At 43.4% G+C, this 27,818-nt stretch overlaps 1 protein-coding gene across 4 annotated transcripts in view; it reads left to right on the top strand.

Moving 5' to 3' along the window:
- DGCR2 (DiGeorge syndrome critical region gene 2) overlaps nt 1-23,232 on the top strand; it is a 213,046-nt gene extending 189,814 nt beyond the window's left edge. For all 4 annotated transcript variants that reach the window (XM_069215196.1, XM_069215194.1, XM_069215195.1 and 1 more), the window contains one exon: nt 12,765-23,232. In XM_069215196.1, coding sequence (XP_069071297.1) covers nt 12,765-13,009 — 245 coding nt within the window. In that variant the 3' untranslated portion in view covers nt 13,010-23,232. The remainder of the gene's footprint in view (nt 1-12,764) is intronic.
- The last annotated feature ends 4,586 nt before the right edge of the window (nt 23,233-27,818 follow it).

The raw sequence follows: 27,818 nt of genomic DNA, 5'->3' as shown, positions 1-27,818 counted from the left end.
TGGCAAGTCATCACATCAGACAAGTGGGTCCTCCAATTGGTGAAACAGGGCCACACTCTAGAATTTACCCAACTGCCGCCCTCCAGTCCTCCCCGCAGGACTCCTTCAAGATACCCACAACAACTCAAGAAGGAGATCAACAAGATGCTCCTCAAAGGAGCTATAGAGAAGGTACCTCGATCACAGCAAGGAAGAGGGTTTTATTCCAGGTTCTTCCTCATTCGCAAAAAGTAGAGATTGGAGGCCGATCCTCAATTTACGGGAACTGATCAGCTACTTAAAAAAGCAATTGTTCCGCATGATCAGCCTACAAGATGTCCTCCTGCGTCTGAACCAGGGAGATTTCATGTCTACACTAGACCTAAAAGACGCAGATTTCCACATTCCCATCCACCCTGCCCACAGACAATACCTGAGATTTACCGTAGCCGGCAGCCATTTTCAATTTTGTGTCCTTCCCTTCGGCCTAAAATCAGTTCCCAGGATATTCACCAAATGTCTAGCGCCAATCGCTGCCTTCCTCAGGAGGAGGAAACACAAAATTTTTCTATATCTAGACGATTGGCTGATAAAAGCAAGTACCTCTGCAGGAGCGCGCAGAACAACAAGAAGGTGCGTTTCCTTGCTAACCAATCGAGGCCTAACCATCAACTGGGAGAAGTCCAAACCTCTGCCAGCATGCAGTATCACCTTTTTAGGGGCAAACCTGGACATGCAATCCACCATGGCGTGTCCCACAGTAGACAGGCAACAAAGGTTACTGACACTAACAAAATCAATACAGAAAAGAAAATGTGTTTCTGTCCGCCTGTTCAAATCATTGTTGGGAATGATGTCATCATGCATACCTCTGGTTCCTCTCTGCAGACTAAAGATGCGCCTGTTACAGGAGCAACTAAATAGTCAATGGCTCCAGGTTTCGGGAAGCTTCGAAGATCGAATACACATAACCCCAGCAATAGCCAAAGCACTGACAGTGTGGTCTCAAAGGCATCATCTGTCCATCGGCCTTTCGTTCCTACATTGTACGGCTCTGTGGACCATCACTACGGATGCATCTCTGGAGGGCTGGGGAGCCGTGCTACAGGATCTTCAAGTAAGTGGCAAGTGGCCACTACAATTGACAGTGATGCATATCAATCCGCCAGAGCTCAGAGCAGTGTACCTCGCTTTGCAGGCTTTTCTCCCGAAAATATCAGGATCACACATAGTAATAAGAACAGACAACACCACTACCATGCATTACCTCAACAAACAAGGAGGCACGAGATCGCTCACCCTGTCCAGAGAAGCCCAGAGAATTTGGAATTGGGCCTCGCAGCAAGACCTCACACTCGCAGCTGTGCATTTGCCGGGGATAGAGAACAATATAGCGGATTCGCTCAGCAGACAAAGATCGAGCTGCCACGAGTGGGAGCTGGACCAGTCGATAGTGAACTACATCTTTTCCCAGTGGGGAACGACAACAATAGACCTGTTTGCCAACAAGGGGAACGCCAAATGCCAGTACTTCGCAAGCTGGCATCACCAAAAGGGATCTTGGGGGGGGAATTCGTTTTCGATAGTCTGGTCAAACATCTTTGCTTACGCCTTTCCTCCAATTCCATTGATCCCAAGAGTCCTCACAAAGATGAAGGCAGAGCCGTGCACTCTGATATTGATAGCTCTGTATTGGCCTTGGCAACACTGGTTTGCGGAGCTGCTGCTTCTATCAATCAAGCCTCACATTTTGCTGAAACCGTTTCCACAATTGCTAACAATGAGCAAAGGTCAAGTATGCCACCCGGATCCTCAGTTGATGCGATTGTCAGCATGGCTCCTGGGCAAAGGGAGTTTGCACGTTTGAATATACCACAGGAGTGTAGGGACATCTTGTCTAGAGCTAGAGCGGATAGCACTATCAAGGCTTATTCTTGCAAATGGAAATGATTTTGTGTCTGGTGTCATCAGAAGCAGATTGACCCACGATCTTCACCACCGGAACAAATATTGCTGTACTTATTGCAATTAGCACAAGCAGGCCTGGCACATTCCTCCATTAAAGTACATCTGGCGGCAATAGCAGCATACAGGCGCTTCTTCCTCGCTGTATTCCTCTTGTTTAATCAAATGGTTTTTTAAAGGACTTTTCGGGGTTTTTCCTCCATTCAGACCACCTCCTCCTTCGTGGAACCTGAATATTTTTTAGCACAGATGATGAAGCATCCGTTTGAACAGATTCATCGAGCTTCGCTAAAATTCCTTTCTTGGAAGGTTGCTTTATTGGTAGCTCTCACATCAGCCAGGTGTGTCAGTGAGGTGCAGGCCCTCTCTATAAAAGAGCCGTTCTTACAGATTAAGCAAGACAGACAACTGCTGTACTAATCCACATTTCATCCCGAAGGTCCCTTCGGACTTCCACATCAATGAGCCCTTAGTGTTCAAATCCTTTTTTCCTCATCCTTCTACTCCGGCGGAAAGAGCATTACACTCCTTAGACGTTAAGAGATGTGTTCAATTCTACTTAGACAGAACTAAATCTTTTCAACGCTCTAATCAATTGTTCGTAGCATACAGTGCACCTATACGAGGCCAACCACTCTCCAAGCAGAGTATATCCAGATGGATCGATTCAGCCATTCGATTCTGCCATCAAGCAGCGGGAAAACCTCTGCATTCGTCGTTACATGCACATTCTACGAGGGCAGTTTCTTTGTCAGCAGTGCAGTTTGCGGGGGTTTCCCTGCAAGACATTTGTAGAGCAGCAACATGGAAGAGCTGTCATACATGTTCGATGGCATGTGTAGCTGCAGATACACATGCTGTGCACAGTCCGCCGTCTGGTGTTGGGCTCGGAGTGTTACAAGTTGTTTTTCTTCGAAGAAGTGTTTTCGAGTCACGAGACCGAGGGACTCCTTCGATTCCATTGCGCATGGGCGTCGACTCCATCTTAGATTGTTTTTTTTCCGCCATCGGGTTCGGACGTGTTCCTTTTCGCTCCGTGTTTCGGGTCGGAAAGTTAGTTAGAATCTCGGAAAAAAACGTCGGTATTCTTTGCGTTTGGTATCGGGTTAGTTAGAACAAATCGACACCGAATTTTGAAGAGCTCCGGTGGCCCTTCGGGGTTTTTTCGATCCCCCGTCGGGGCCTGGTCGGCCCGGCCACGTGCGACTTCAAGGCTCATGGAACGGACCCCATTCTGTTTCTGCCCAAAATGCCATCACAAGTATCCGTATACGGATCACCATCTGGTCTGTAACTTGTGCTTGTCCCCCGAGCACAAGGAGGATACTTGTGAAGCCTGTCGAGCGTTTCGGTCGAGGAAGACGCTGAGAGACCGAAGAGCCAGAAGACTACAAATGGCGTCCATGCCGACAGGTCAAGATCGTTTCGAGGAGGAAGAAGCTTTCTCCGTCCGCGAGTCGGATTCGGAAGAACTCGACGCCGAAGAAACAACCAAAACCGTGAGTAAGACGTCGAAAATCAAGACTCACGAGAAGTCTACAAAAGCCCAGGGGACGCCACCGCCAACAGGCCATGTCTTAACCCGAAAAGTAGGTGACCCATCCAAGGCACCGAAAAAGGGCATGCTGGTGTCGAAGTCATCCGACTCCGGTCGAGATACCGCCACACAGCAACCTCGGAGCCGAGACGGCGGCTCCGAGAAACTTCGGCACAGAGACAGCGGCACCGAAGAATTTCGGCACCGAGACACGCCGAGAACAAAGAAGGTTTCTTCGGAGCCTAAAAAGACTTCCGAAAAGGTTTCGGTTCCGAAACAGCCAACCTCGGAGCCGAAAACTAGTTCCTATACAGAGGAACAAGGATTAACCTCCCAATTACATCGATTTGGAGAGGAGCTTCAATCTGCAGAGCCTGACTACACACAAAGAAGGCTTCATATTCATGAGGATACAGGGAAGATAACCACTCTTCCCCCAATCAAAATAAAAAGGAAACTTGCCTTTCAACAAAAAGACAAGCAACCACAGGCAAAGGTGGCAAAGAAAACAACCCCACCACCGTCTCCACCACCATCAATACATGCATCACCAGCAACAACTCCACCACTGATGCACTCACCAGCTCATACCACAATGAGTCAGGATGATCCCGATGCATGGGACCTCTACGATGCTCCAGTGTCTGACAATAGCCCAGACTCTTATCCTACAAAACCGTCACCACCTGAGGACAGTACATCCTATACACAGGTGGTTGCAAGGGCAGCCGAGTTTCACAATGTGTCCTTACATTCGGAACCAATTGAGGATGACTTTCTCTTTAACACCCTATCCTCCACCCATAGCCAATATCAAAGCCTTCCCATGCTCCCAGGAATGCTAAGACATTCAAAACAAATATTTCAGGATCCAGTTAAAGGCAGAGCCGTAACTCCAAGGGTGGAGAAAAAATATAAGCCACCGCCCACTGATCCAATATATATTACAACACAACTAACACCAGACTCAGTAGTTGTGGGGGCAGCTCGTAAGAGAGCCAACTCTCATACCTCAGGCGACGCACCACCTCCAGACAAGGAGAGCCACAAATTTGATGCTGCTGGAAAAAGGGTTGCAGCACAAGCAGCAAATCAGTGGCGTATCGCCAACTCACAAGCACTTTTGGCAAGATACGACAGGGCTCATTGGGATGAAATGCAACATTTCATCGAACACTTACCCAAGGAGTTCCAAAAAAGAGCGCAACAGGTGGTGGAAGAGGGACAAAGTATCTCAAATAATCAGATACAGTCTTCCATGGATGCAGCAGATACAGCTGCAAGGACAATAAACACTGCAGTCACAATACGGAGGCACGCATGGCTGCGCACTTCTGGGTTCAAACCGGAAATCCAGCAGGCTGTGCTCAATATGCCGTTTAATGAACAGCAATTGTTTGGGCCGGAGGTAGACACTGCCATCGAAAAACTCAAGAAGGACACCGATACAGCCAAAGCCATGGGCGCACTCTACTCCCCGCAGAGCAGAGGCACATTTCGGAAAACACCTTTTAGGGGAGGGTTTCGAGGTCAACCCACAGAAACCACAACCTCACAAACAAGGCCTACCTACCAGGTTCAATATCAGAGGGGAGGTTTTCGGGGGCAATTTAGAGGGGGCCAATTCCCCAAAAATCGAGGGAAATTCCAAGGCCCCAAAACCCCTCAAAATAAGCAGTGACTCACAAGTCACACACCCCCATCACATAACACCTGTGGGGGGAAGACTAAGCCAATTTCACAAACTTTGGGAGGAAATAACAACAGACAGTTGGGTCTTAGCAATTATCCAGCATGGTTATTGCATAGAATTTCGCCAATTCCCTCCAAACGTCCCACCGAAAACACACAATATGTCAAAACAACATATAGATCTTCTAGGACTAGAAGTTCAAGCATTGCTACAAAAGGACGCAATAGAATTAGTACCAACTCAACAAAAAAACACAGGAGTTTACTCACTGTACTTTCTAATACCCTAAAAGGACTACATCCTGAGACCAATACTAGATCTCAGAACACTAAATACCTACATAAAATCAGACCACTTTCACATGGTCACGTTACAAGACGTAATACCACTGCTCAAACAGCAAGACTACATGACAACATTAGATCTAAAAGATGCGTATTTCCATATACCAATACATCCTTCACACAGGAAATACCTAAGGTTCGTATTCCAAGGAATACATTACCAATTCAAAGTGTTGCCATTCGGAATAACAACTGCGCCAAGAGTTTTTACAAAATGCCTGGCAGTAGTAGCTGCACATATCAGAAGGCAGCAAATACATGTGTTCCCGTACTTAGACGACTGGCTAATCAAAACCAACACGCTAAAACAGTGTTCACAGCACACAAAATATGTCATACAAACCCTTCTCAGGCTAGGTTTCTCCATCAACTACGCGAAGTCACACCTTCTGCCGTGTCAAACGCAGCAATACTTAGGAGCGACAATCAACACAGCAAAAGGGATTGCCACTCCAAGTCCACAACGGGTTCAAACATTTCACAAAGTAATACAGGCCATGTATCCAATACAAAAGATACAAGTCAGAATGGTAATGAAACTACTAGGCATGATGTCTTCATGCATAGCCATTGTCCCAAACGCAAGATTGCACATGCGGCCCTTACAACAGTGCCTTGCATCACAATGGTCACAAGCACAGGGTCAACTTCTGGATCTGGTGTTGATAGACCGCCAAACATACATCTCGCTTCTATGGTGGAACAGTACAAATTTAAACCGAGGGCGGCCTTTCCAAGACCCAGTGCCACAATACGTCATAACAACAGATGCTTCCATGACAGGGTAGGGAGCACACCTCCATCAACACAGCATCCAAGGACAATGGGACATACATCAAAGACAGTTTCACATAAATCACTTGGAAATGTTAGCAGTATTTCTAGCGCTAAAAGCATTTCAACCCATAATAACCCAAAAATACATTCTTGTCAAAACAGACAACATGACAACAATGTATTATCTAAACAAACAAGGAGGGACACACTCGACACAGTTGTGCCTCCTAACACAGAAAATATGGCATTGGGCGATTCACAACCACATTCGCCTAATAGCACAATTTATTCCAGGGATTCAGAACCAGTTGGCAGACCATCTCTCTCGAGATCACCAACAAACCCACGAATGGGAAATTCACCCCCAAATACTAAACAATTACTTTCAAATTTGGGGAACACCTCGAATAGATCTATTTGCAACAAGGGAAAACTCAAAATGCCAAAACTTCACATCCAGATACCCACAAGATCAATCCCAAGGCAATGCTCTATGGATGAACTGGTCAGGGATCTTTGCATACGCTTTTCCCCCCTCTCCCTCTCCTTCCATATGTAGTAAAACAGGTTGAGTCAAAACAAACTCAAACTCATACTAATAGCACCAACATGGGCAAGGCAACCTTGGTACACAACACTACTAGACCTGTCAGTAGTACCTCATGTCAAACTACCCAACAAACCAGATCTGTTAACACAACACAAACAACAGATCAGACATCCAAATCCAGCATCTTTGAATCTAGCAATTTGGCTCCTGAAATCCTAGAATTCGGACACTTGCACCTCACACAAGAATGTATGGAGGTCATAAAACAAGCTAGGAAACCTACCACTAGACACTGCTACGCAAACAAGTGGAAAAGATTCGTGTATTACTGCCAGAATAATCAAATTCAGCCATTAACCGCATCTCCAAAAGATATAGTTGGATATTTACTACATTTGCAAAAATCAAATCTAGCTTTCTCTTCCATAAAAATACATCTCACTGCAATATCAGCTTACCTACAAATTACTCATTCAACTTCACTATTTAGAATACCAGTCATTAAAGCGTTTATGGAAGGCCTAAAAAGAATCATACCACCAAGGACACCACCTGTTCCTTCATGGAACCTCAACATTGTCTTAACAAGACTCATGGGTCCACCTTTCGAGCCCATGCATTCTTGTGAAATGCAATACTTAACATGGAAAGTTGCATTTTTGATTGCCATCACATCTTTAAGAAGAGTGAGCGAGATTCAAGCATTTACCATACAAGAACCATTTATTTAAATAAAAATAAAGTAGTTCTAAGAACAAATCCAAAATTTTTACCAAAGGTTATCTCACCGTTCCACTTAAATCAAACAGTAGAATTACCAGTGTTCTTCCCACAACCAGATTCTGTGGCTGAAAGAGCACTACATACATTAGACATCAAGAGAGCACTAATGTACTACATTGACAGAACAAAACTAATTAGAAAAACAAAACAACTATTTATTGCCTTTCAAAAACCTCATACAGGAAATCCAATTTCAAAACAAGGCATTGCTAGGTGGATAGTTAAGTGTATTCAAACCTGCTATCTTAAAGCAAAAAGAGAGCTGCCTATTACACCAAAGGCACACTCAACCAGAAAGAAAGGGGCTACCATGGCCTTTCTAGGAAATATTCCAATGAACGAAATATGTAAGGCAGCAACATGGTCTACGCCTCATACATTTACCAAGCACTACTGTGTAGATGTGTTAACTGCACAACAAGCCACAGTAGGTCAGGCTGTACTAAGAACATTATTTCAAACTACTTCAACTCCTACAGGCTGAACCACCGCTTTTGGGGAGATAACTGCTTACTAGTCAGTGCACAGCATGTGTATCTGCAGCTACACATGCCATCGAACGGAAAATGTCACTTACCCAGTGTACATCTGTTCGTTTCATGAGTCGCTGCAGATTCACATGCGCCCACCCGCCTCCCCGGGAGCCTGTAGCCGGTTAGAAGTAGATCTTGAACATTTGTACATTTGTAAATATATTACTTTAACCTTTATTATGTACATACGTATTCATTCCATTGCATGGGCGCACTATTACTAATATACACCACTCCTACCTCACCCTCTGCGGGGAAAACAATCTAAGATGGAATCGACGCCCATGCGCAATGGAATCGAAGGAGGAGGAGTCCCTCGGTCTCGTGACTCGAAAACACTTCTTCGAAGAAAAACAACTTTTAACACTCCGAGCCCAACACCAGACGGCGGACTGTGCACAGCATGTGAATCTGCAGTGACTCATGCCACGAACAGATGTACACTGGGTAAGTGACATTTTCCTTACAAGGCATTACTGCTTGGAATCACTATCTCAAGGAGAGATAGCAGTGGGTCAAGCAGTCCTCAGGAACCTCTTCAGGTGAAGGTGAGCCATCTTCTTCATTCCCCCCCCCCCCCCCCCCCCCCCCCTCCCCCAATCCTAGAACAGGTATGCACATTGTTTGTCTTTTATGGTCGGATAGAGAATTATAACTTGTTAAAAAAAAAAAAAAGGGGGGGGTGTAGAATTGAGGAAAGTGAAGACAATTAACGATAGTATTGACATACGATATTTTCTTTAAAGTATTCTTTGAGGAATGTTTATATATATTTATTTATGTTTTATATATGCATGTATTTTGTATCGTATGGTTACAATGGTACAATGTGCATAAGTACTGCTCACTAATCTGATTCAAGCATGTGAATCTATGAAAGTTCCAATACTGGAGTAAGAAAATTTGTTACTTACCTGTAACTGTAGTTCTCCAGTATTGGAATCTTTCATAGATTCACATGCGACCCACCCTCCTCCCAGGAGAAGCTCACTTTCACCTTCCTCTTTCTTTTTCTCTTTTTCCTCTCTTTAACGCACTGGTGCTTGGAAAATCTGAGGTGCTGGAGCTTCTCTCAAGAGGATTCTAGAGGGTGGTGTCGCCTGATTGGTCGATGCTCAAGTTTGGTCCTTTTCCTAAAATGACTCTGATAGACTGTTAAATTGAAGAGGCCTAGGGCCCTTTTGTTTATATATTTTAGCACTACTTGTGTAATTTGTACTGGGGGCTCCCATCTTGACGACGGGGAATGATTGAAGCATGTGAATCTATGAAAGATTCCAATACTGAAGAACTACAGTTACAGGTAAGTAGCTAATTTTCTTAATTCTGAAGTGTGTTGGAAACAAATACTTTATTATGATCAGTAAAAATCAATGCACTAGGTGATGCCATTTCCACACAGTTTGTGCTCTGTGTAGTTTTATTAGTGAAACTGTATGTCTGTGCAAATGTAATGGTCATTTAAACTGAAAATGTGTTGTCTGTAATGGCAATGTGCTACCTCACCATGCTTACTCCACAATGCACCATTCTGTGACACTGCACTCTGCGCCACTCCTCTCTATTCTACACTATTGCAGTGCACTCTATGCCACTCTACTGCTCTGTTTGCCACTGCACTCAACACCACTCAAGTCTAGGCCACTCCACTGTGCACTACTCAACTCTGTGCCACTCTGCAACCCTGCAGTCTACGCCATATAACTCTATCTGAATGCACTCTACCCCCTGCACTGTATGCCGAGTTACTGTACGTCGCTATAGTCTACTTTGCAATACTGCACTCTACACACTTGACACCATTCTACTGTACTCTACCCTGCACCACACCACTCTACACTACTTCATGCAAACCTCCACCACTCCACACCATTTCACTCTACTTAGAAGCAATCTACTCCTCAACACTCCCCTACTCTGCTCTAAACACTGCACTCTTCGCCATTGTACTTTAAACCACTGCACTCTACACCAGTACAGCCTGTCACTGCTCTATTCCACTACACCACTTGTAAGGAAATGTCTCCTTGGCATGGTTACCCCCTGACTTTCTGCCTTTTGTTGATGCCAGTTATGATTGAAAGCTTGCTGGGACCCTGCTAACCAGGCCCCAGCACCAGTGTTCTTTCCCTAAACTGTACCTTTGTTCCCACAATTGGCACTGCCCTGGCACCCAGTTAAGTCCCTTGTAACTGGTACCAAGGGCCCTGAGCCAGGGAAGGTCTCTAAGGGCTGCAGCATGTCTTATGCCACCCTGGGGACCCCTCACTCAGCACATGCACACTGCCTCACAGCTTGTGTGTGCTGGTGGGGCGAAAATGACTAAGTCGACATGGCACTCCCCTCAGAGTGCCATGCCCACCTCACACTGCCTGTGGCATAGGTAAGTCACCCCTCTAGCAGGCCTTACTGCCCTAAGGCAGGGTGTGCTATACCACAGCTGAGGGCATATGTGTAAGAGCACTTTGCCTCTACAGTGTTTAAGCAAAACTTAGACATTGTAAGTGCAGGGTAGCCATAAAGAGTATATGGTCTGGGAGTTTGTCAAACACGAACTCCACAGTTCCATAATGGCTACACTGAAAACTGGGAAGTTTGGTATCAAACTTCTCAGCACAATACATGCACACTGATGCCAGTGTTGAATTTATTGTATAATACACCCAGACGGCATCTCAGAGATGCCCTCTGAATACCAGTCCGACTCCTAGTGCTAGGTTGACCAGTTTCTGCCAGCCTGCCACAACCAGACGAGTTTCTGGCCACATGGGGTGAGTGCCTTTGTCACTGTGGCCAGGAACAATGCCTGTACTGGGTGGAGGTGCTTCTCACCTCCCCCTGCAGGAACTGTAACACCCGGCAGTGAGCCTCAAAGGCTCATGCCTTTTGTTACAGCACCCCAGGGCATCCCATCTAGTGCTTCCCCAAAATCCCCCCCCCCCCCCCCCCCCTCAATGCCCTGCCTGCACAGCTAGAGTGACCCCTGGGTCCCTCCAATGATTCCTATTGAAAACCCAACGCCTGCTTTACACACTGCACCCGGCCGCCCCTGTGCCGCTGAGGGTGTGTTTTGTGTGCCTACTTGTGTCCCCCCCCAGTGCTCTACAAAACCCCCCTGGTCTGCCCTCTGAAGACGCAGGTACTTACCTGTTGGCAGACTGGAACCAGAGCACCCCTGTTCTCCATAAGCGCCTATGTGTTTTGGGCCCTCCTTTGACCTCTGCACCTGACCGGCCCTTTGTTGCTGGTGCGGTAACTTTGGGGTTGCCTTGAACCCCCAACGGTGGGCTGCCAATGCCCAGGAACTTGTAAGTGTCTTACTTACCTGAAAAACTAACCAATACTTACGTCCCCCAGGAACTGTTGATTTTTGCACTGTGTCCACTTTTAAAATAGCTTATTGCCATTTTAACTAAAACTGTGTATGTTACTGCTCTAATTCAAAGTTCCTTACTTACCTGTGTGGAGTACCTTGCATTTTATGTATTTACTTCAAATCGTGAATCTTGTGGTTCAAAAATAAATTTTAAAATATATATTTTTCTCTTTAAAAACTATTGGCCTAGAGTTAAGTCTTTGAGTGTGTGTCCCACATGTATTGACTGGGTGTAGAACAAATGCTTAACACTACCCTCTGATAAGCCTACTGCTCGACCACACTACCACAAAATGGAGCATTAAAATTATCTAATTTTGCCACTATCTTACCTCTAAGGGGAACCCTTGGACTCTGTGCACACTATCTCTTACTTTGCGATAGTATATACAGCGCTAACTTCCTACACCACTGCACTCTATGAACATGCACAGCACTCCACCCCACTGCTCTTTATGCCACTGCACTCTGCTCCACTCTGCTCTTCGCCACTGCCTTCTATGAAGCTGCTTTGTGCGTTGCTGAATTCTTTGCCTCTGCACTGTACACTACTATACAACATTCTACACCAATGCACTCTACACCGGTCCACTCTACTCTATACCACTGCACTCGGACACTACTCTTCAACACTGCACTCTATGCCACTGAATTCTACTCTGCAGTACTGCATTCTATGCCAATCCACTCTGCAGCACTCTACTCTTAACACTCTACACCATGCTATGCTGCTTTGCACCTCTGTAGACCACAGCACTCTATGCCGCTCTATTCTGCACCACTGTACTCTGCACCACTACTCTACTTCACTGCATTCCATGCCACTGCATTCAACTTTGCAACACTCTTATCCACAGTACTACATTCTATGACGCTACATTGTATGCTACTGCACTCTGAGTCATTGTGATCTGCAGCTATCTACACCAATGCGCTCTACACCTGTTCACTCTACGTCACTCCACTGTATGCCGCTCTGTGGGACTCCACTGTGTGCCGCTCTGCCACTCTTCACACTGCACGCCACTCTCCACTATGCCACTAACTTTTAGGCATGTTGAAAAGCAAATACGCTAGTGTACAACATGGCTAAAACGCACTGGCAAAACCAATAGCTTTTGGAAAGGCTAGATCGATTGGCTTTGCCAGTGCTTTTTTTAATGGTATCCCACTAAGACAATCCTGCCCTTCATTCAGCTAATTATTCTTTTATATGTTTGTTTTTAGATACTGTCGAACCACAGCCAGCACTCGCTCGTCAGCCTACCAGAGAAAGCACTGAAGCGCCCCTCCAGCTGCCAGAGGAGGCTAGATCTCCCATTGGGGTCCCCTCGTCAGAAGACCCGGAGGACTCTGCTGACAGCAGCACCACCCTGCTTGTACCTTCGGACGCTCCCAGACTTGACAGCATGTCAGCAGAAACGCTGACGGACAGCAGGCCCAGTAACTGTTCTCTGAATACTGTTGTATAGAGATGGCGGGAAATGAGGACGAAACTGATTTGAACTGCGGGTGAAAATAAACTAAGCAGTTATTTGCACACTACTGTACAGATGGCGAGACAGAGCGGAACATGAACCAGTGGGCTGGACCATTACAGAGGAAGCACCACTTTGTATCTCTGAACAGTTCTATTTTACGTCTTAGTTTAGAATTTCCTCGTGTTTTTTTTTTTTTTTCCATTATTTTTTTTGTAGGATGGTAATTGTGAGCAAGTTTCGAGAGTTGGGGGTGAGATGGCAAGTAAGTTCAAGCTTGTTGCAACATCAAGTTTGCTGTGCAAGTAATCATTTGGGTTAATTAGCAGATTTTATGTTCTGCATGAAAGTGTTTGTGTACTGACATTTCTTTAATCATTTTCCTAACTGAGGCCTTCAGATCAGCTGGATAAGATGTTTTTTTGTTTTTTTTTATGAAGGAAAATTGGCAGTCAAAATAGTTTTTGTTCTTTGAACACTCAAATGTGCCGCTAAATTGGTAAACCATAGGAATGGGAAAACATTTACTGGACCCGAATTGTCACCTAGTCGGGGAGACGTATGGAGTGCGCTCCTGCTTGCGGTATCAATGCCAGAGCACTTGGCTTTCAGACTTATTCAGGAAGTCAGTCGACATGCGATTCACCTGGTATAAGGAGTCGCGTGTTACCAGGATAATCATGTGGACTAGGTGAAGTGCAGAAGGAAGCTGGGAAATGGCAAATGGAATCGAATTGGAGACTGGAGTCTAGTGAAATGTGGTAGAGGGTGCACTGTACGTTTTGAACACCTTAGCCCCCTTTGCCTTGCTTGTCTGTACTGCCTTGGCAGAACGGTGTGTGGATCAGGCGTCAGTGAGGAGTAAACTCTGGACTTTTGTAGTCCTTATTGGAACACAGATGAACATGTGTGGTGCGTCAGTGTTGTGATGTGCTTGTTGTCTGTGCCATTCGAATACATTGCACCACTTCTCATCTGAGAAGTGCAAATGGCTAATCAGTATGCCTCTGAGCTTTGCTAGTAATTTGTTTAGGATTAGATTGCACACGCAGCACTACACGGGAGCCGTTATTAAGGACATCCTATTGGGTGCAAGAATAATGGTAAAACCTTGTTCTTGTTTGCAGGTGGTTGAGTCCACCAGATGTAGACTGGTACAATGTTTTTTTTTTTGTGTGTGGATAAACCACAATGTGGGCTATGCCTTCTAACTCCCTGTGCATGAGTTGGATATTGGTGTTTGTGTTCAAATTGGAAAGTAACTGAATTGCTGCCATATCAAAGCAGTCTCCATCACATCTGTCATGATTTTCCAGTGATCGGTGGTAAACCATCTGTTATCCTACTGTGTGTCTTAGCAGACTTGATTTTTGTCCCGACATTTTGGAAAGCAGAGACTGGAAAGCAGTATCGGGCACAACCTTTGCTACCAATCAGGAAGCTGCTCCTTATGTACCTTTTTTCTTGTGATCAAAATGAAATCTTTTGCATTACTTGCCAATGCACATTGATTCTGTTTTTACCAAAACACCAGGTTGTTAAGCCATTTTCTACTGTTTGAGGAATCCTTCCTGCTCTAAGATATTTTGCTTAGTGTTAGGATGCAGACCATCTAAAGCTATGCTACTGTAAGGGATAGCAGATTTCAGCCAGATTCCTTGGGAGTCAACAATGCCCCAGGCAAGGCCATCTGCCCCAGTGCTTCTTCTCAAAATGGATAATTAATCAGAGGCACTGTCTCACTTGTCATATAAAGTTCTCCTTATAGAGGCTTGTGGTATTTATGGTATCTGTCATAAATATTCTACCACATACCTAGATTGAGTGAATTTATAGCTGCAATCGTGTCCTATTCTTTTCCGTCTAAGCTCCTCTTTGTCTCGATCTTCATTTGATGTAATTAGGCTGAGGTGAATTGTGGGCGGCGAAGGACGCATTACACTTCTATTTTCTGGATCCCAGTTTTTTTTCTTCTTTGTAGCCAAGACTGTCATCCAAGAAAACCATGTAATCTTTTTCTATCATGTTTTGACACGAGGCAGAACCCACTTTGTCCAAGCAGCTTGACTGGATGGCCTTTAGTTTAATTCTAGCTGGTGGTGGCAGAATTAGGATGTTTACTCCAGATGGGATTTGCTTCTCAGGATGAACTTCTAGCTTAGGTTTGCATCCTAGAACAACTGGCACCAATGGCTTCCCTCACCTAAATGGTTGTCTTCCTGTTCCACATGTCTTAGGACTTCCGGATTCAGAGGTCGCCATACTGCAGGTATCCAGTGGTAGTCTTCCAGTCACTGTCTTGCCTTCTATTACAGGAATGAGGAGCAGTGTTTCAAATTTTACTTCTGCCTCAAATGTTTTGTCTCTTAGTCAGTTTTTGGCGGTGATGCTCGTATCAGACTTGTTACCATAGATCTTTGTTTGTTGTGCTTGTGATTTGGGCACTGTAGTGTAGAGAACTGGTTTTCTAATCCTTTGTCCTTCAAAGCTGACCATAGCTTTCTCCTCATGCTTCGCCAAGACTAGAGATCTGCTGGATACCCGCAAGACTTGCTTCAGCTGTCAAACATGCAAAAAACATTTTTTTACTCTCCAGTGAAGATATTGAGTAGTATTTTGATAATGTGCTTTATATGCGATTGGCACAAGCAAATGATCATCCTTGCTTGCCTATGAGCCCTCAGTGTCCTTTCATCACTTGTTTTATCAAACTCCTCTGTCCTTACCTTTTCTATTCGTTAGTCTCTCCAGACTCTCTTCTATCTGGCCATAACTTGGTCTGATCCAAGTGCCGCATTTCAACTGTATCAAGGTGGTGATCTGGATGCTCCAATTGTTATTTCTGTGTGTGTGGTGTTTTTTTTTTTTTTAAAGAATTTCATGTCAATTAGGAGGTTTCCGTTCGGGTTTTGTTTCCTAGCTGTCTTTTTGTCAGCAGATGTATATTTTCTTTGCACCCATATGACTTGTATAGTAGACTGTTTAGGTTCCTGCATTACTAATTGTTGCTAGCAATATTGCTTTACTACATACATTCAAGCTTCGCTGTGCCTACCACTTGCCTTTTTAAGAGCTCAGGCAGTGTTGGGTGCAATCATGAGCAGTGTGTCCCAACACCGTTCATACAGTTCATTTTATGGGACAAGCAAGGACTGGCAGTTAGTCCCCATTTTATCACCCCATAACTGTAGAAGGAAACCCTCATGAGTTTGTTTTTGTGAGAAACACTGAACTGCAACACGGCTGACCTGACCTTTTTCTCTAGCTCAAATATAGTTTTTGATATATTTCTTGTTCCTATGGGTCGATGACAGGACCATGCCTTTCAGTGTGTCTAATGATGATAGAAAGATTGTAGATTTTTTCACCATAAAGACAGAATGAGATGAATGTCTTTAAAATCCTCTCATTTCACATTTCACCTTTCGCCTTTGCTTAGCCTTGCACTAGTGCTTATCTGATTCTAGCTGGCAAATAATACAGGGCTGAAGTGAGGCCATGTTACATTGTGTGAATCTGATATTGGATGTGTTGGTCTTTCATTCTTCCATAAAACATTCCATGAACATCCTCTGACCTGCAAATCCAGCGGGAAGTGTCTGATGGCTAAGCAACCGATAACTTATCACCAAATAACTAAATAGTATGCCCTTTTGAAAGTATAACGATTACATAAAAGGTCACTGTTCTCAGACGACTTGTTTTTGGGGGAGGTGGGGGAAGCGCTCACTTTCTGTAGGAGGGTCACTAACTGACCTGGAAATCTCTTTACCATCGTTCCTTTTACGGAAATATATGAGAAGCTTTAAGCATGTTCTATTTTGTGACTGCTGCTTTTTGTCAGTGCCAACTTTTTTTCCCCAGTGGTCCCTAGGATTGCAGGTGTTGAAAGGCGGGACCTGCATCCAACTCAGTGTGGAAACTAGACTGTACAGCAGTTCATAAGTTACCTTATTGATCTGGACGTCGTTGCATCAGTGCAATGAAAAAGTGCATGAAAGTAACTTGAAGCTGGAAAAAAGGCCTCTCTCCTTGATTCAAAGTTTGTGACTTCTCACTTGTCGCGTTGACATGCAGCTGGCTGACTGCTTCCTAGTTTTTGCAATATTGGTTTAAAATATTTCCACCTGTCACAGTGCTTTTCTGCCAGTTTATTTTTTTTATTTTATAACAGTTTGAGCATCCTCTGCTAGTGTTGCCTCTTTGGAAGGGTTCATTTTGTTCTGTTATAAGAACTTGATACTGTGTCATAAAAGTTCCTACCGAGCACACTGGGCAGTGCAAAATTCTTTATTCCTGGTATCCTTTCCCTAGCATGTTTTTGATCTGCACTTCATTTAAGGACCACTGAACATAGGTTTGAAGATAAATGTGGATCGAAAATAACTCATAGATCATTGTTAATGATGTCAACTAGTTTAAGCCCGTGAAATCTTGTTTTCTGCTTAACATGCATAGTTCTTTCCTTTACCTTATTGATTTCTGGTCTCTGGTATCTACAGTTTCTGTCTGTGGACCCCAAGATTCTGCTCCCAGCCAAAAATGGCTTGAATCACAGAAATGTGCACCAGTGTGTGGTGTGTTTTTTTTATTTTTTTAATAAAAGCTCTTGGCAGCAAAGAGCTTTAGATGTCTGTTGACAAATCCTGTTGTTTACAATACACATGTTCTGAGTGGGCTTTGAGCCTACTCTTAGCTTATAATTTAATTTTTTTGTTTGTTTTTTTGCCTCTCACTTTCTTTCCCCTCACTTTCTTTCCCCTTATTTGAGGGCTTTCCCCCTTATTCTTTTGTTATCCTGTTCCAAAACATGTCGGCCTCTTCAGTTAGTTTAGGTGATGTATCCTTTCACTGCTGTGGTCACACCTTGTTTTCCAGAAGGGACTATTTCCTCTTCTGCTTTCTCTGGCCCCCTTCTCTCCGATGGGTTTTATTTTTAAAAATCCCATTCACAGATGTGTATCAGTGACGCACATCTTTGAACAGGTTTTAATAAGATAAAACAAAACACGTGCAAAGATGGATGGAGTGGATGAAACTGTAAGCATCCGCAGTAGAAATCTTTGAATGCTTTTTTGTTTTGTTTTGCAAACCCATTTCTGTGTGGCCACTGTGGATAAGTGCTCATTTGCTGCAGTTATGTAATAAAAGCATTGGTAAAGTTAATAGGCTTCACAGCCCAGACCCTGTGGCATTTCCATTGCTGCTTGTTCTGTTTTAAAATCTGTTGGGGACCATTGTGTAGCTTAGTTCAGTGCTCCTTTCTTATGAATGTTTTAAGAGTTTTCTGTTGTCATTTAGATTGCAGTTGACTCATTGATTTTATGTACATCTCCTATATTTTTTCTACTTCATATTTGGTTTTACATTTTTAAATTTTGCGTTTTTGTATGTTTATAAACATTTCTGAAAATTGCTCTTCTTTCAATGGTGACAACGTTCTCATCTCCACCACCTCCAAACGCTGCATGACGGGAGCTGCATCCTCTCTGAAAGCCATAGATGCCTGTTATTTTATTTTATTTCTTCTACCACTTGTAACATAAGGTGGGTTTAGAAAACTGCACAGTTCAGTTATTACTTCAAAAGTAGAACAAGTGTGCAGTGGATTAAATGGCAACAGCTTGTGTTTTTTAGGTTTAACCTAAATTTGCCTGCGGTGGAATGTCACATGTGAAATTGATTTGCTGCAGTTTTTGCAAAACTCTCTGCTTTGCGAAACTCTGCGCCATTTTGTTGTTTATTTGAAGATTATTATTGTTTTGGCGCTTAATGTTTTGCGTGGTTTGGAACACACAAAATGGTGACACATTCATAAAATTTCATGTTTTGTGGCATTTCCATAACTTCTTATTTTTCACTGTTTTGCAGAATGCTCATCCGAAATTCTGCGAACATGTTTTGTTTGGCTACCACATTTCTCAAAACAAAAATAAATATGCTCAGGCTGGTTTTATTGTGATGATGCAATGTTCGTTTCACCCATTAGTAATACCTGTTTGATAGGTCGATCAGGCTACACATTTGTGGATCATTAAAAAAGACAGTTTGATTGCTGCTTGCACTTTTCTCAGTGAGAACCGTGTGGTCATTGCCATTGATCATAAGCTCTGGAAATAGTATTGGAGATAGCGGACCTTGTGGTATGTTTCCAAAGGAAAGTCCAGCCCTTACTTAACCATTTTTGACACAGCAGTTCTGATATGTAAAAAAAAAACTCTACAGCCAAAGTGTCTGCTTTTTTAAATCATCGTTATGCTAAACGACTCCTGTTCTGTGAAGCCAGGGCAGCACTGGTCATCAGTTAGTGGTGTGGTGTGTGCCCCATGTAATTTGTCCTCTCAGGTCACGCTCGACAGGCAGTAGGAGGAAGATCAGGTGCCTGATTTCAGACTGCAGGGCAAAGTTGTAAGTCGGGGAATCCTGCCAGTTTGTTTAAAATGTCTTTTTTAAGATTTATTGCCTTGGGTAATGCCTTTTGTTTTTTCTTGTGGTCCTGAGGTAGAATCTCATATTTGGATTTCACACTGTAATGATGCTAGTGTTACCTCCTCAGCCTCTGCTTGCTTCAGAGGATGTTTTTTCCTTGTGTCTTAGGGTGGGACTAACCATTGCGCTAACTTAAAATTCATTTTTTTTCTCCTTTGGTATAACCTACTTATCTTCTCTGGAGAACAGTGTTAGGTGGTTAAAATCGCACATCTTCACAATCTGTTCAGGCAGTCTTTGTTTTCCATGTTTTCTGCTTTTTTGTTTTTTTTTAATCCAGCACTGCGTTTTTTTTTTTTGCCAAGAGTTAAAAAAAAAAAAAAAAAAACAATCAAAGTAGACGAAATATATACATATAAAGGATCATGGCTGGCCTTCCTAATTATGTGTGCACTCACACCCTGATGCAGAGTACTTTCTTAGCGTAGGTATTGATGTATATTCCCAAAGAGTGTATATTTCTGTTAGTTTCCAGTATTTCTCTTGTCAAGTTTTACAATTGATGACAACACTTGATACCATACATTTGATTGTCATTGAGATACTTTGTACTATTCACCGCTCCAGTTTAACATTCTACTTGAGAACCGCTGTTATTCAACTTAAGTTTTACCTCCATGCTGTGCCCGAGCAATGGTTTGCTATTTGGCAAATGTAGAAGGTAACAATTGTGAGTGCAGAAGTCATAGGAATCATTACATATGAGAAGAAAATTAAGCTAGCAGACCAGCACCTTACTTTTAATAGGCAGCAGCTCCTCAGATTTATCAGATTGTTGAAGTGATGTTAAACCCCTAATTCTATTCTGTTCAAAATGTATTTCAGATTTCCTTTTCAAGTACTATGGAGCTGTAAAATCCACTTTAGTGGGAAAACAATCACAGGATTCATAGAACACGTCTTGTAATATGACACGTGTGTGTGCACGCGTGCGCTCTGTTGTTCAGCCCTGGTGTGAAGCAGGCACATCTGGTTCCATTGTAGGGCTGTGTTGCAGCCTGTGTATAACCCCTGTCTCTTTGTTCAGTGTTATCATGACTAGTCTGATGCTATAGGTTATGAGGAAACATCCATGATGGAAAGTCTGTAGTATATCTGTGGAATCCTAGTGAACACTAAGTTGGATTGCAAGCTGATGGGTCTCTTGAGATGACGTTTGCAGTGTGTACTAGAACCCTATATCTGATCTAAGTTCAGCTCCTCAGTTTTTTGCCTACTATACTTCCTCTCGCCCTTATCCCCTTCTGATCTTCATCTGGCTTTCTGCACACCTTAATTTTTGTATCTGATGGAGACTTCTGCGCTTCTTTTTTTTTTTTTTTTTTTTTTTTTGTGAGTACCTGCACTGACTTCCACATGCCACTCATTTTTCCCATCCTCCCTCCAGCCACCCACACATCTTCTTTCATAACAGTTTGATTTCAATAAAGTCTTAATATTCAGATTTGTTGCCTATTATGCGTCTCTTGTTTCTCCTTTAGCTTCAGTTATATTAGGAACAGTTAAAATCCTAAATCTTTAAGTTGTGTTGTATTAACTGCTAAATTATTTGTGATTCGTTTTAATTCTGTTTTAAAAATGATCTCCGATTCCGTTCTTTATAATATTTATTGTACGTTTATAGAAATGTTTTTTGCAAAGCTTTGAAATCTGAAGTCAGGATTTATACAAGGTTTGTGTTTCGTTATACTGTCACTTTGTGCTTTTTTCTTTCGTGTTTTTTTTTTTTTAAATCCAACTTGACTTTTTGTCAATGTGAGGTTCGTCACCTTAGCTTTTCACCACGTTACAGCTACCTGTAGCACCAGCCGGCCAGCATTGGCATTTTTTTCTTATTTACAGCTGCCCTGCCTTTCATTTCTGATAACCTTTTTCGGAGGGCGATGCCTTGCTTCTAAAAATGAAATAAGGAGGATGCAGTGGAAGGCTGCAATGTGGGATTAGCCTTGCAACAGATTTAGGATTTTTATAACGGGCTTTTCCTTGTACATTTCATATGTTTTCTCTATAAATGTTGGATCTTTCTTTGAACACATTTTCAGGGTCACCTGGTAGGAGAAGATGTTAGTGGTGATCCACGTGAGAGAGGTCCTATTTGGAAATTTAAAGTTAGTTAAGTAACTTTACCTTCACATTAACCGTTCAGTCATAGGAGACTTGCAGAGTGATTACTTATGTTACTAGCAACAAGGCAAACCCTTTTCCCCGATGAGGAGCACTTGTGAAACTTAAGTGTTGAAAAGTCTAGCTCCTTCTGGAAGTGAGAACACTAAAGTAAATTGATTTCACTACGCAGATAGATTCTGTATAAACATTGGAAGTGGTGGATAGAGTTTATCACTTGTTGAGTTGAAATGCAAATACTGAAAAATAAAGAAAGCAGTGGTGGTCTGTTCCTAAGGATATTGTATTGTGGTTTTCATCACCTTAACAGTGGTTAACGAGCATCTAACACTTTGTTGTCATTGTCTTGGCCACGGTTTGCCACAGTAAGCTTTTTGTGTTCTCAGTTATTGAATCAAATGACTTTAAGAGCCTTTTACTTCCAGTGATATTGTTGAATTACTAGTCTGGAGCAAGGAAAAAGGAGCAAGTATATTTAGTTTGTACGTTGATGAAAGATTGTTCCCCCTTATAGCAGCTTTTGAAATAGTTTTTCTTCTAATAGGTAATCTATCGTTAAATGGCTTGCCTTTCGGAATATGAGAAGTCACTGTTGAAAATTATTTAGCCTCTAGCTAGTTTCCTTTCAAAGTCTGGCCGCTCGCTAGACTAGATCATGTCCTGTGGCACAAATGTTTGCATTTTAATTGTAGTCCTATACCATTTCTGTTGACATCTACCAGAATTTCTTATTTGCAGTTGGAAAAGATTGATTTTTGTAATCTGATGATCTCCATCTACATTCTTAGGAAAGATGACGGGGTAGAAACATTGTCATGAAATTAGAAGTTGATTGTGTTTCACAATTTGTATTCCTTACTGTAGGATAAGGGAATAGTGCAATGCTGCCCTTTCATTTTTTTTTTATGTAAAGGGGAGCTCTGATTGGATACATCTAGCTATCAAGATGCTCACAACAGGTATTTGTACTCCTTGGGCTGTTAAATCAATCAGAACTTCCGAAGTGTGCATAATGATGCGAGCTCAGCACCTTTGCTACTTAGCACACCTTGTGTTCTTAGAGAAATCACTTAGTGCAACCTCTACATTAGCTACTATCTGTAAATAGCAAGTGCTTGGAAGCTACCCTGTGGTGGCAAAACAGCAATTTAATATGAGCAGTTTGACTTGAATTGCTTTTAGTCTCACCTTCTTGGAACTCTACAGAACCCTGCATTGATTGCTCGCACTATCAGCCTATCTTTGCATTTCATGCATGCCTGGGAGGCATGGGGTGGAGTGCATATGGCACTGCTTCTTTTGTATGTTTTTTTTTCAGAACCCTCCTCCTTTCCTATATCTCCATGTGCTGAAAACATTCACTTCTATGTAGTTGATTTTGTGATTGATTTCCACTGTCATCAGTGTATAAATGAGTTTGATATTTCATGAAATACTGTGTAAAGAGGGAATTTGATAATGTAACATTCTGTCCTTGTGACTTATGTTTTAATTTCTTCTGTTATTTGGGTATGGAGAGGGTAAATTGGCACTTCATTCTGTTTTCAAGATGCTGTAAAATAGCATTTAATCAAAATGCCAAATAAAATGTGTTGTAAAGATGGTGCAGTTTGTCACTAGTCTTTCTGGGTGAGAGTTAGGGTGAAGAGAAGGGTGAACAAGAAGCATGGAACGAAAACACCACATAGCCAGGCAGGCGTATATTAATTTAGAACCAACTGTGATGACCTGAAGTGAAGAACTAATGTATCTGCATTGATGATCTTTCCTCATCCTCCTTTCTCCCAGTTTATAAATGTAATGTTCTGAGGAATGGGAAACTTTAAATTGGATGTCTTTGGGCAAGTGTGTGGTTCCTTACGAAATGTTTTGTTCACAGTTTGATGTCACCTCAGTTGACAGTCCCAGAACTGAAAGAATCAATGATCAACTTTGACACTAAAAATGAAGTCTGGTTCATCGACTTAATGGGAGCACTTTTATTGCACATCTATGAGATAACTGAACTTGTGTTTGACTTTAATAATTCTTTTGCCACCTAAGTTAGCATGGATGTACTGATTGTGAATCAATTGGTTTGTATACGAGTCTGTTCAACAGAGGAGAGTCTGAAAGATTTTACTGCATGAACCTACATATGTTCAGATGCTGTGCATTATTTCAGAATCTAGTGGATGGTTGTGTCTGGAAATGTCTTCAAAATGCATAAGATGTTTTATGCAGTCAACAGTGTTCACTGTAAACAAACAATGCCTAGTACGTAGCCATTATCCTCCGGTTTTGTTTTGCTAGTGGGTATGTAAGCAAAAATACTTGTTTTGACTTGAGGACAATTACAGAGAGCGAACAAAGAAATAGATGCAGAGGATGGTTCTTAGAGCTATATTGATGTTAATGATGGCCAGTGCATTGGAAAGGAGGGTTGTATTTCGTGGTTTTTGACTGAGAGGTCCAGATAGGAGGACTGTTTTCCTTGCGTATCTATGTTGGTTTAAGTATATTGGTTACTGAGACTAAATAGTATGACAGTTTTATGGCAGTTGTGGCTATAGATGTACATGCTCTGCATACTTCGGCCATCTAGTGTTGGATCCATGAGGTTGCAAGTTGTTTTTCTAGTCACAAGGCATAGTGACTTCTGCTCTTGCGTCCAGTGGGCATGGACATTGACTCCATTGTTTGGTTGTTTTCTTCTGCTGTCAGGTCCACTCATGTTTTTGCCGAGCTCAGGTTCAAGGCTGTTATCTTTTTAAATGCTTATATCCTTTGCTTTGTGTTCCGGGACCTGAAGAAACTACACTCCGGATCGGTGCGTTCTGGCCGAGGCCCTTCAGACCACCATTTTCTCAGTTCAATCACTAGGAGAATTAACTTCTAATGGGACCGGCTCCCTTCCATTTATGCCCTAAGAGCCACGCAACATTATAGCGGACCCAACAGGAGCAGGTCTACAACCTCTTGTTTCTCTCTGGACCACAAGGAGGACTGCGAGGCTTGCTAATCTTTTCGATCTGAAAAGACCCTGAGAGATTGAAGGGCCCGTTACCATGAAATGCAGCAACAGGAAATAAAGGAGACCCTAGAGATCTTCAGGCTACAAGACATGTCAGAACTAGAGCAATAGTAACAAGAGGCCCTGGCTGTCGATGATTCAGTCTCAGACGTGGACACAGTTCTTGAAATGAAAGACCTTCCTCCAGCTCAGTCAGCCATGAGTTTTGACTCCCCTGCTCCACCAAAAAGACAACCACTTTCACAGAAGCAAAGGATACCGGGCTGCCACTGCTGTCCGGCAATGGTCGGCACCGAAAGACTCATTCAGAAGCCCTGCCACCGAGCTCACGTCTGAAAAGTAGGCCTAAGCGTACCACCTCTGTACTGAGCCAAACACCTCCAGCTTTGGTTCTGAAAGCTCCGCACCAACAATTTCGGAATCGAAACAAAAGATCTCTTCAGTGCTGCAAAAACTGAAAGTGACTGCGCCTTAGGAGCAGAATACTTCAATAGAGTCTATCTTCTACAGAATGAAGCAGCAGCTGGATACTAAGCAGACACAGCTCCATATCCAACCACAAACTGGATGTGTTCTAGTTAAAGCTGTTTCGATGCCTTGTAAGAGGCAGCTTACCTTTGAAGAGTCTATCGACATTCCTAAGCCTCCTTCCAAACCCAAGAGGATGGATAGACATTCTGGTTACATTCACCCTCCTTTGCCACCCTCTCCACCAACTACACCACCACGCTCCCCTTCACCACTTCATTCTCAGGGTGACCCCCTTGATATTACACTTCAGCACCCCCCCCCCCCCCACACACACACACACACACACACACCCACCCACTCTCTTCGTGAAGTTCAGGGAGCAGGTGATGAAACTGTGACTTTCTCACAAGACAAAGGGCCAGATGTAGCAACCCTTTTGCGAGTCGCAAACGGCGAAAATCGCCGTTTGCGACTCGCAAACGTGGGTTTGCAATGCACAAATGCATATTGCGAGTCGTTACCGACTCGCAATATGCATGTGCGACTCGCTAATAGGAAGGGGTGTTCCCTTCCTATTTGCGACTCGCAATGGTATGCAATACCATTACGGTCGCAAATGGCATCGCAGTTACCGTCCACTTCAAGTGGATGGTAACACAATCGCAAATTGGAAGGGGTCCCCATGGGACCCCTTCCAGTTTGTGATTGCACCCAAAAATAGTTTTTCAGGGCAGGGAGTGGTCCAAGGGACCACTCCCTGCCCTGAAAAAACCGAAACAAAAGGTTTCGGATTTTTTTAAAATGCAGCTCGTTTTCCCTTAGGGAAAACGGGCTACATTTACAAAAAAAAAAAAACCTGCTTTATTGAGCAGCAGGTCGCTAACATGGAGGCCTGCTGACGTCAGCAGGCCTCCATGTTAGCGAGTGCCCATAGTCGCTATGGGGCCGCAATTTGCGACCCACCTCATTAATATTAATGAGGTGGGTCTTTGCGACCCCATAGCGACTTGCAGAAGGTGTCTGAGACACCTTTCTGCATCCCAAATTGCGACTTGCAATTTGCGAGTCGCAGAGACTCGCAAATTGCAATTTGGTTTTTTCGTACATCTGGCCCAAAGAGCCTTGGTCACAATATGATGTTGACCCTTACACTGACCCAGATGTCTGGCTTCCCTGCCAGATGACACTACCTCCTTCAGAAGCTCACTGGAAGGGTGTGGCTACTTGTCAGGTGATCATAGACAAAGCCAATCCAGGATGATTTCCTATTTGAAACTCACTGCATCCTACAGGGCCACACAATACCTTACCATGCTTAAGGGAATGACAGGCGTAGGGCAATTTTAAGGGTCCTGCCAGGGCACGTACCATCACACCATGTGTGAAGGAAAGAAAATACACAGCCTGCCCCTCAGACCCTGTCTTTCTTAGAGGTCAGATTCCCTGTTGGTGTCTAATGCAGTGAAGAGAGGTAATTCACAAGGCATTAGTGATGCTCTGCCTCCTGATAAGTAGAGCAAGTTGATGCCTCTAGAAAGTGGATTGCTGCTCAAGCCGCTAACAGTTGGTGTATCACTACCACTCAGTGCCTGCTTGCTAGGTATGACTGTGCCCACTGGACTGAATGGAGGAGCTCCTCCAATATCTCCCAGAGGAGCACAAAAAGAGGGGCCAAGAAATTGTCAACGAAGGCAAGCTTGCCTCTAACAATTGCATTTACTGCGCCTTAGGCTCTGCTGACATGACCGCAAGGGGCATCAACACCAGTGTCCTTCTGTGCTGGCATGTGTGGCTACGCATTTCCGGCTTTAAACCAGAGGTACAGCAAGCCATACTCAATGTACCTTTTGACAAGGAGCATCTCTGGCCCACAGGTTGATCAGGTGCTCGCAAAGATGAAGAAAGACAATGACGTGGTGAAGTACATGGGCACCCTGCAAACTTCTGGTTCTCACAGTGCTTTTCGTAGGCCATGATATAATTCAGCCTTCAAAACACTAATCAAGGACGCATTGTCCTCTTATCAAAAGAACTAAACTCATTGAACGTCCCATGAAGTTTTTTTTAAACATTTTTTTAACAAAAGTCCCTACAGGGCCGTGGTAAGACACTCTCCTAGAGGCTCCTTCACTGCCTCGAAACAGTGAATCCATTCAACTCCGGCAGCATTTACTCCCCTTGAATTCCCCCCCCCCCTCCCCCCAAACAATCTTTGGCCCCACCCACCCCCAAATCTTCCACCGACTACATAACTATGGGGGAACATATCCAACACTTTTCTCACAGATAGAAAACTATCACAATAGATCAGTGGGTGTTGGAAATTATCCCAAATGGGTCTGGAACTCCTACACTTCCAAACATCTCTCGCACTCACAAACTTCCACCAGAGCTTGTCATTCTGCTCAAAACAAAAGTGCAGGATTTACTAAGCAAAGGAGCTAAATAACCCATTCCTCCAGAACATCGGGACCAGGGTTATACTCAATGTATTTTCTCGTCCCAAAAAGGACAGGTTGTTGAGGCTTACTCTAGATCTCTGGCCTTTGAATCACTGCATCCTGTCAGAACATTTTCACATGGTCACCCTTTAGGACGTGAGCCCATTCCCTCTCAGCACTAGATTGAAAGGACACCTACTTTTGCAAATATCTCAGAATTGTGATAGCAGAACAACACTACCAGTTCAAAGTACTTGCCTTTGGA

Source organism: Pleurodeles waltl, chromosome 11, assembly GCF_031143425.1.
Source record: "Pleurodeles waltl isolate 20211129_DDA chromosome 11, aPleWal1.hap1.20221129, whole genome shotgun sequence".
Lineage (NCBI taxonomy): Eukaryota > Metazoa > Chordata > Amphibia > Caudata > Salamandridae > Pleurodeles > Pleurodeles waltl.
The sequence above is the reverse complement of the archived record's forward strand: the minus strand, read 5'-3'. Positions and strand labels throughout refer to the sequence as shown.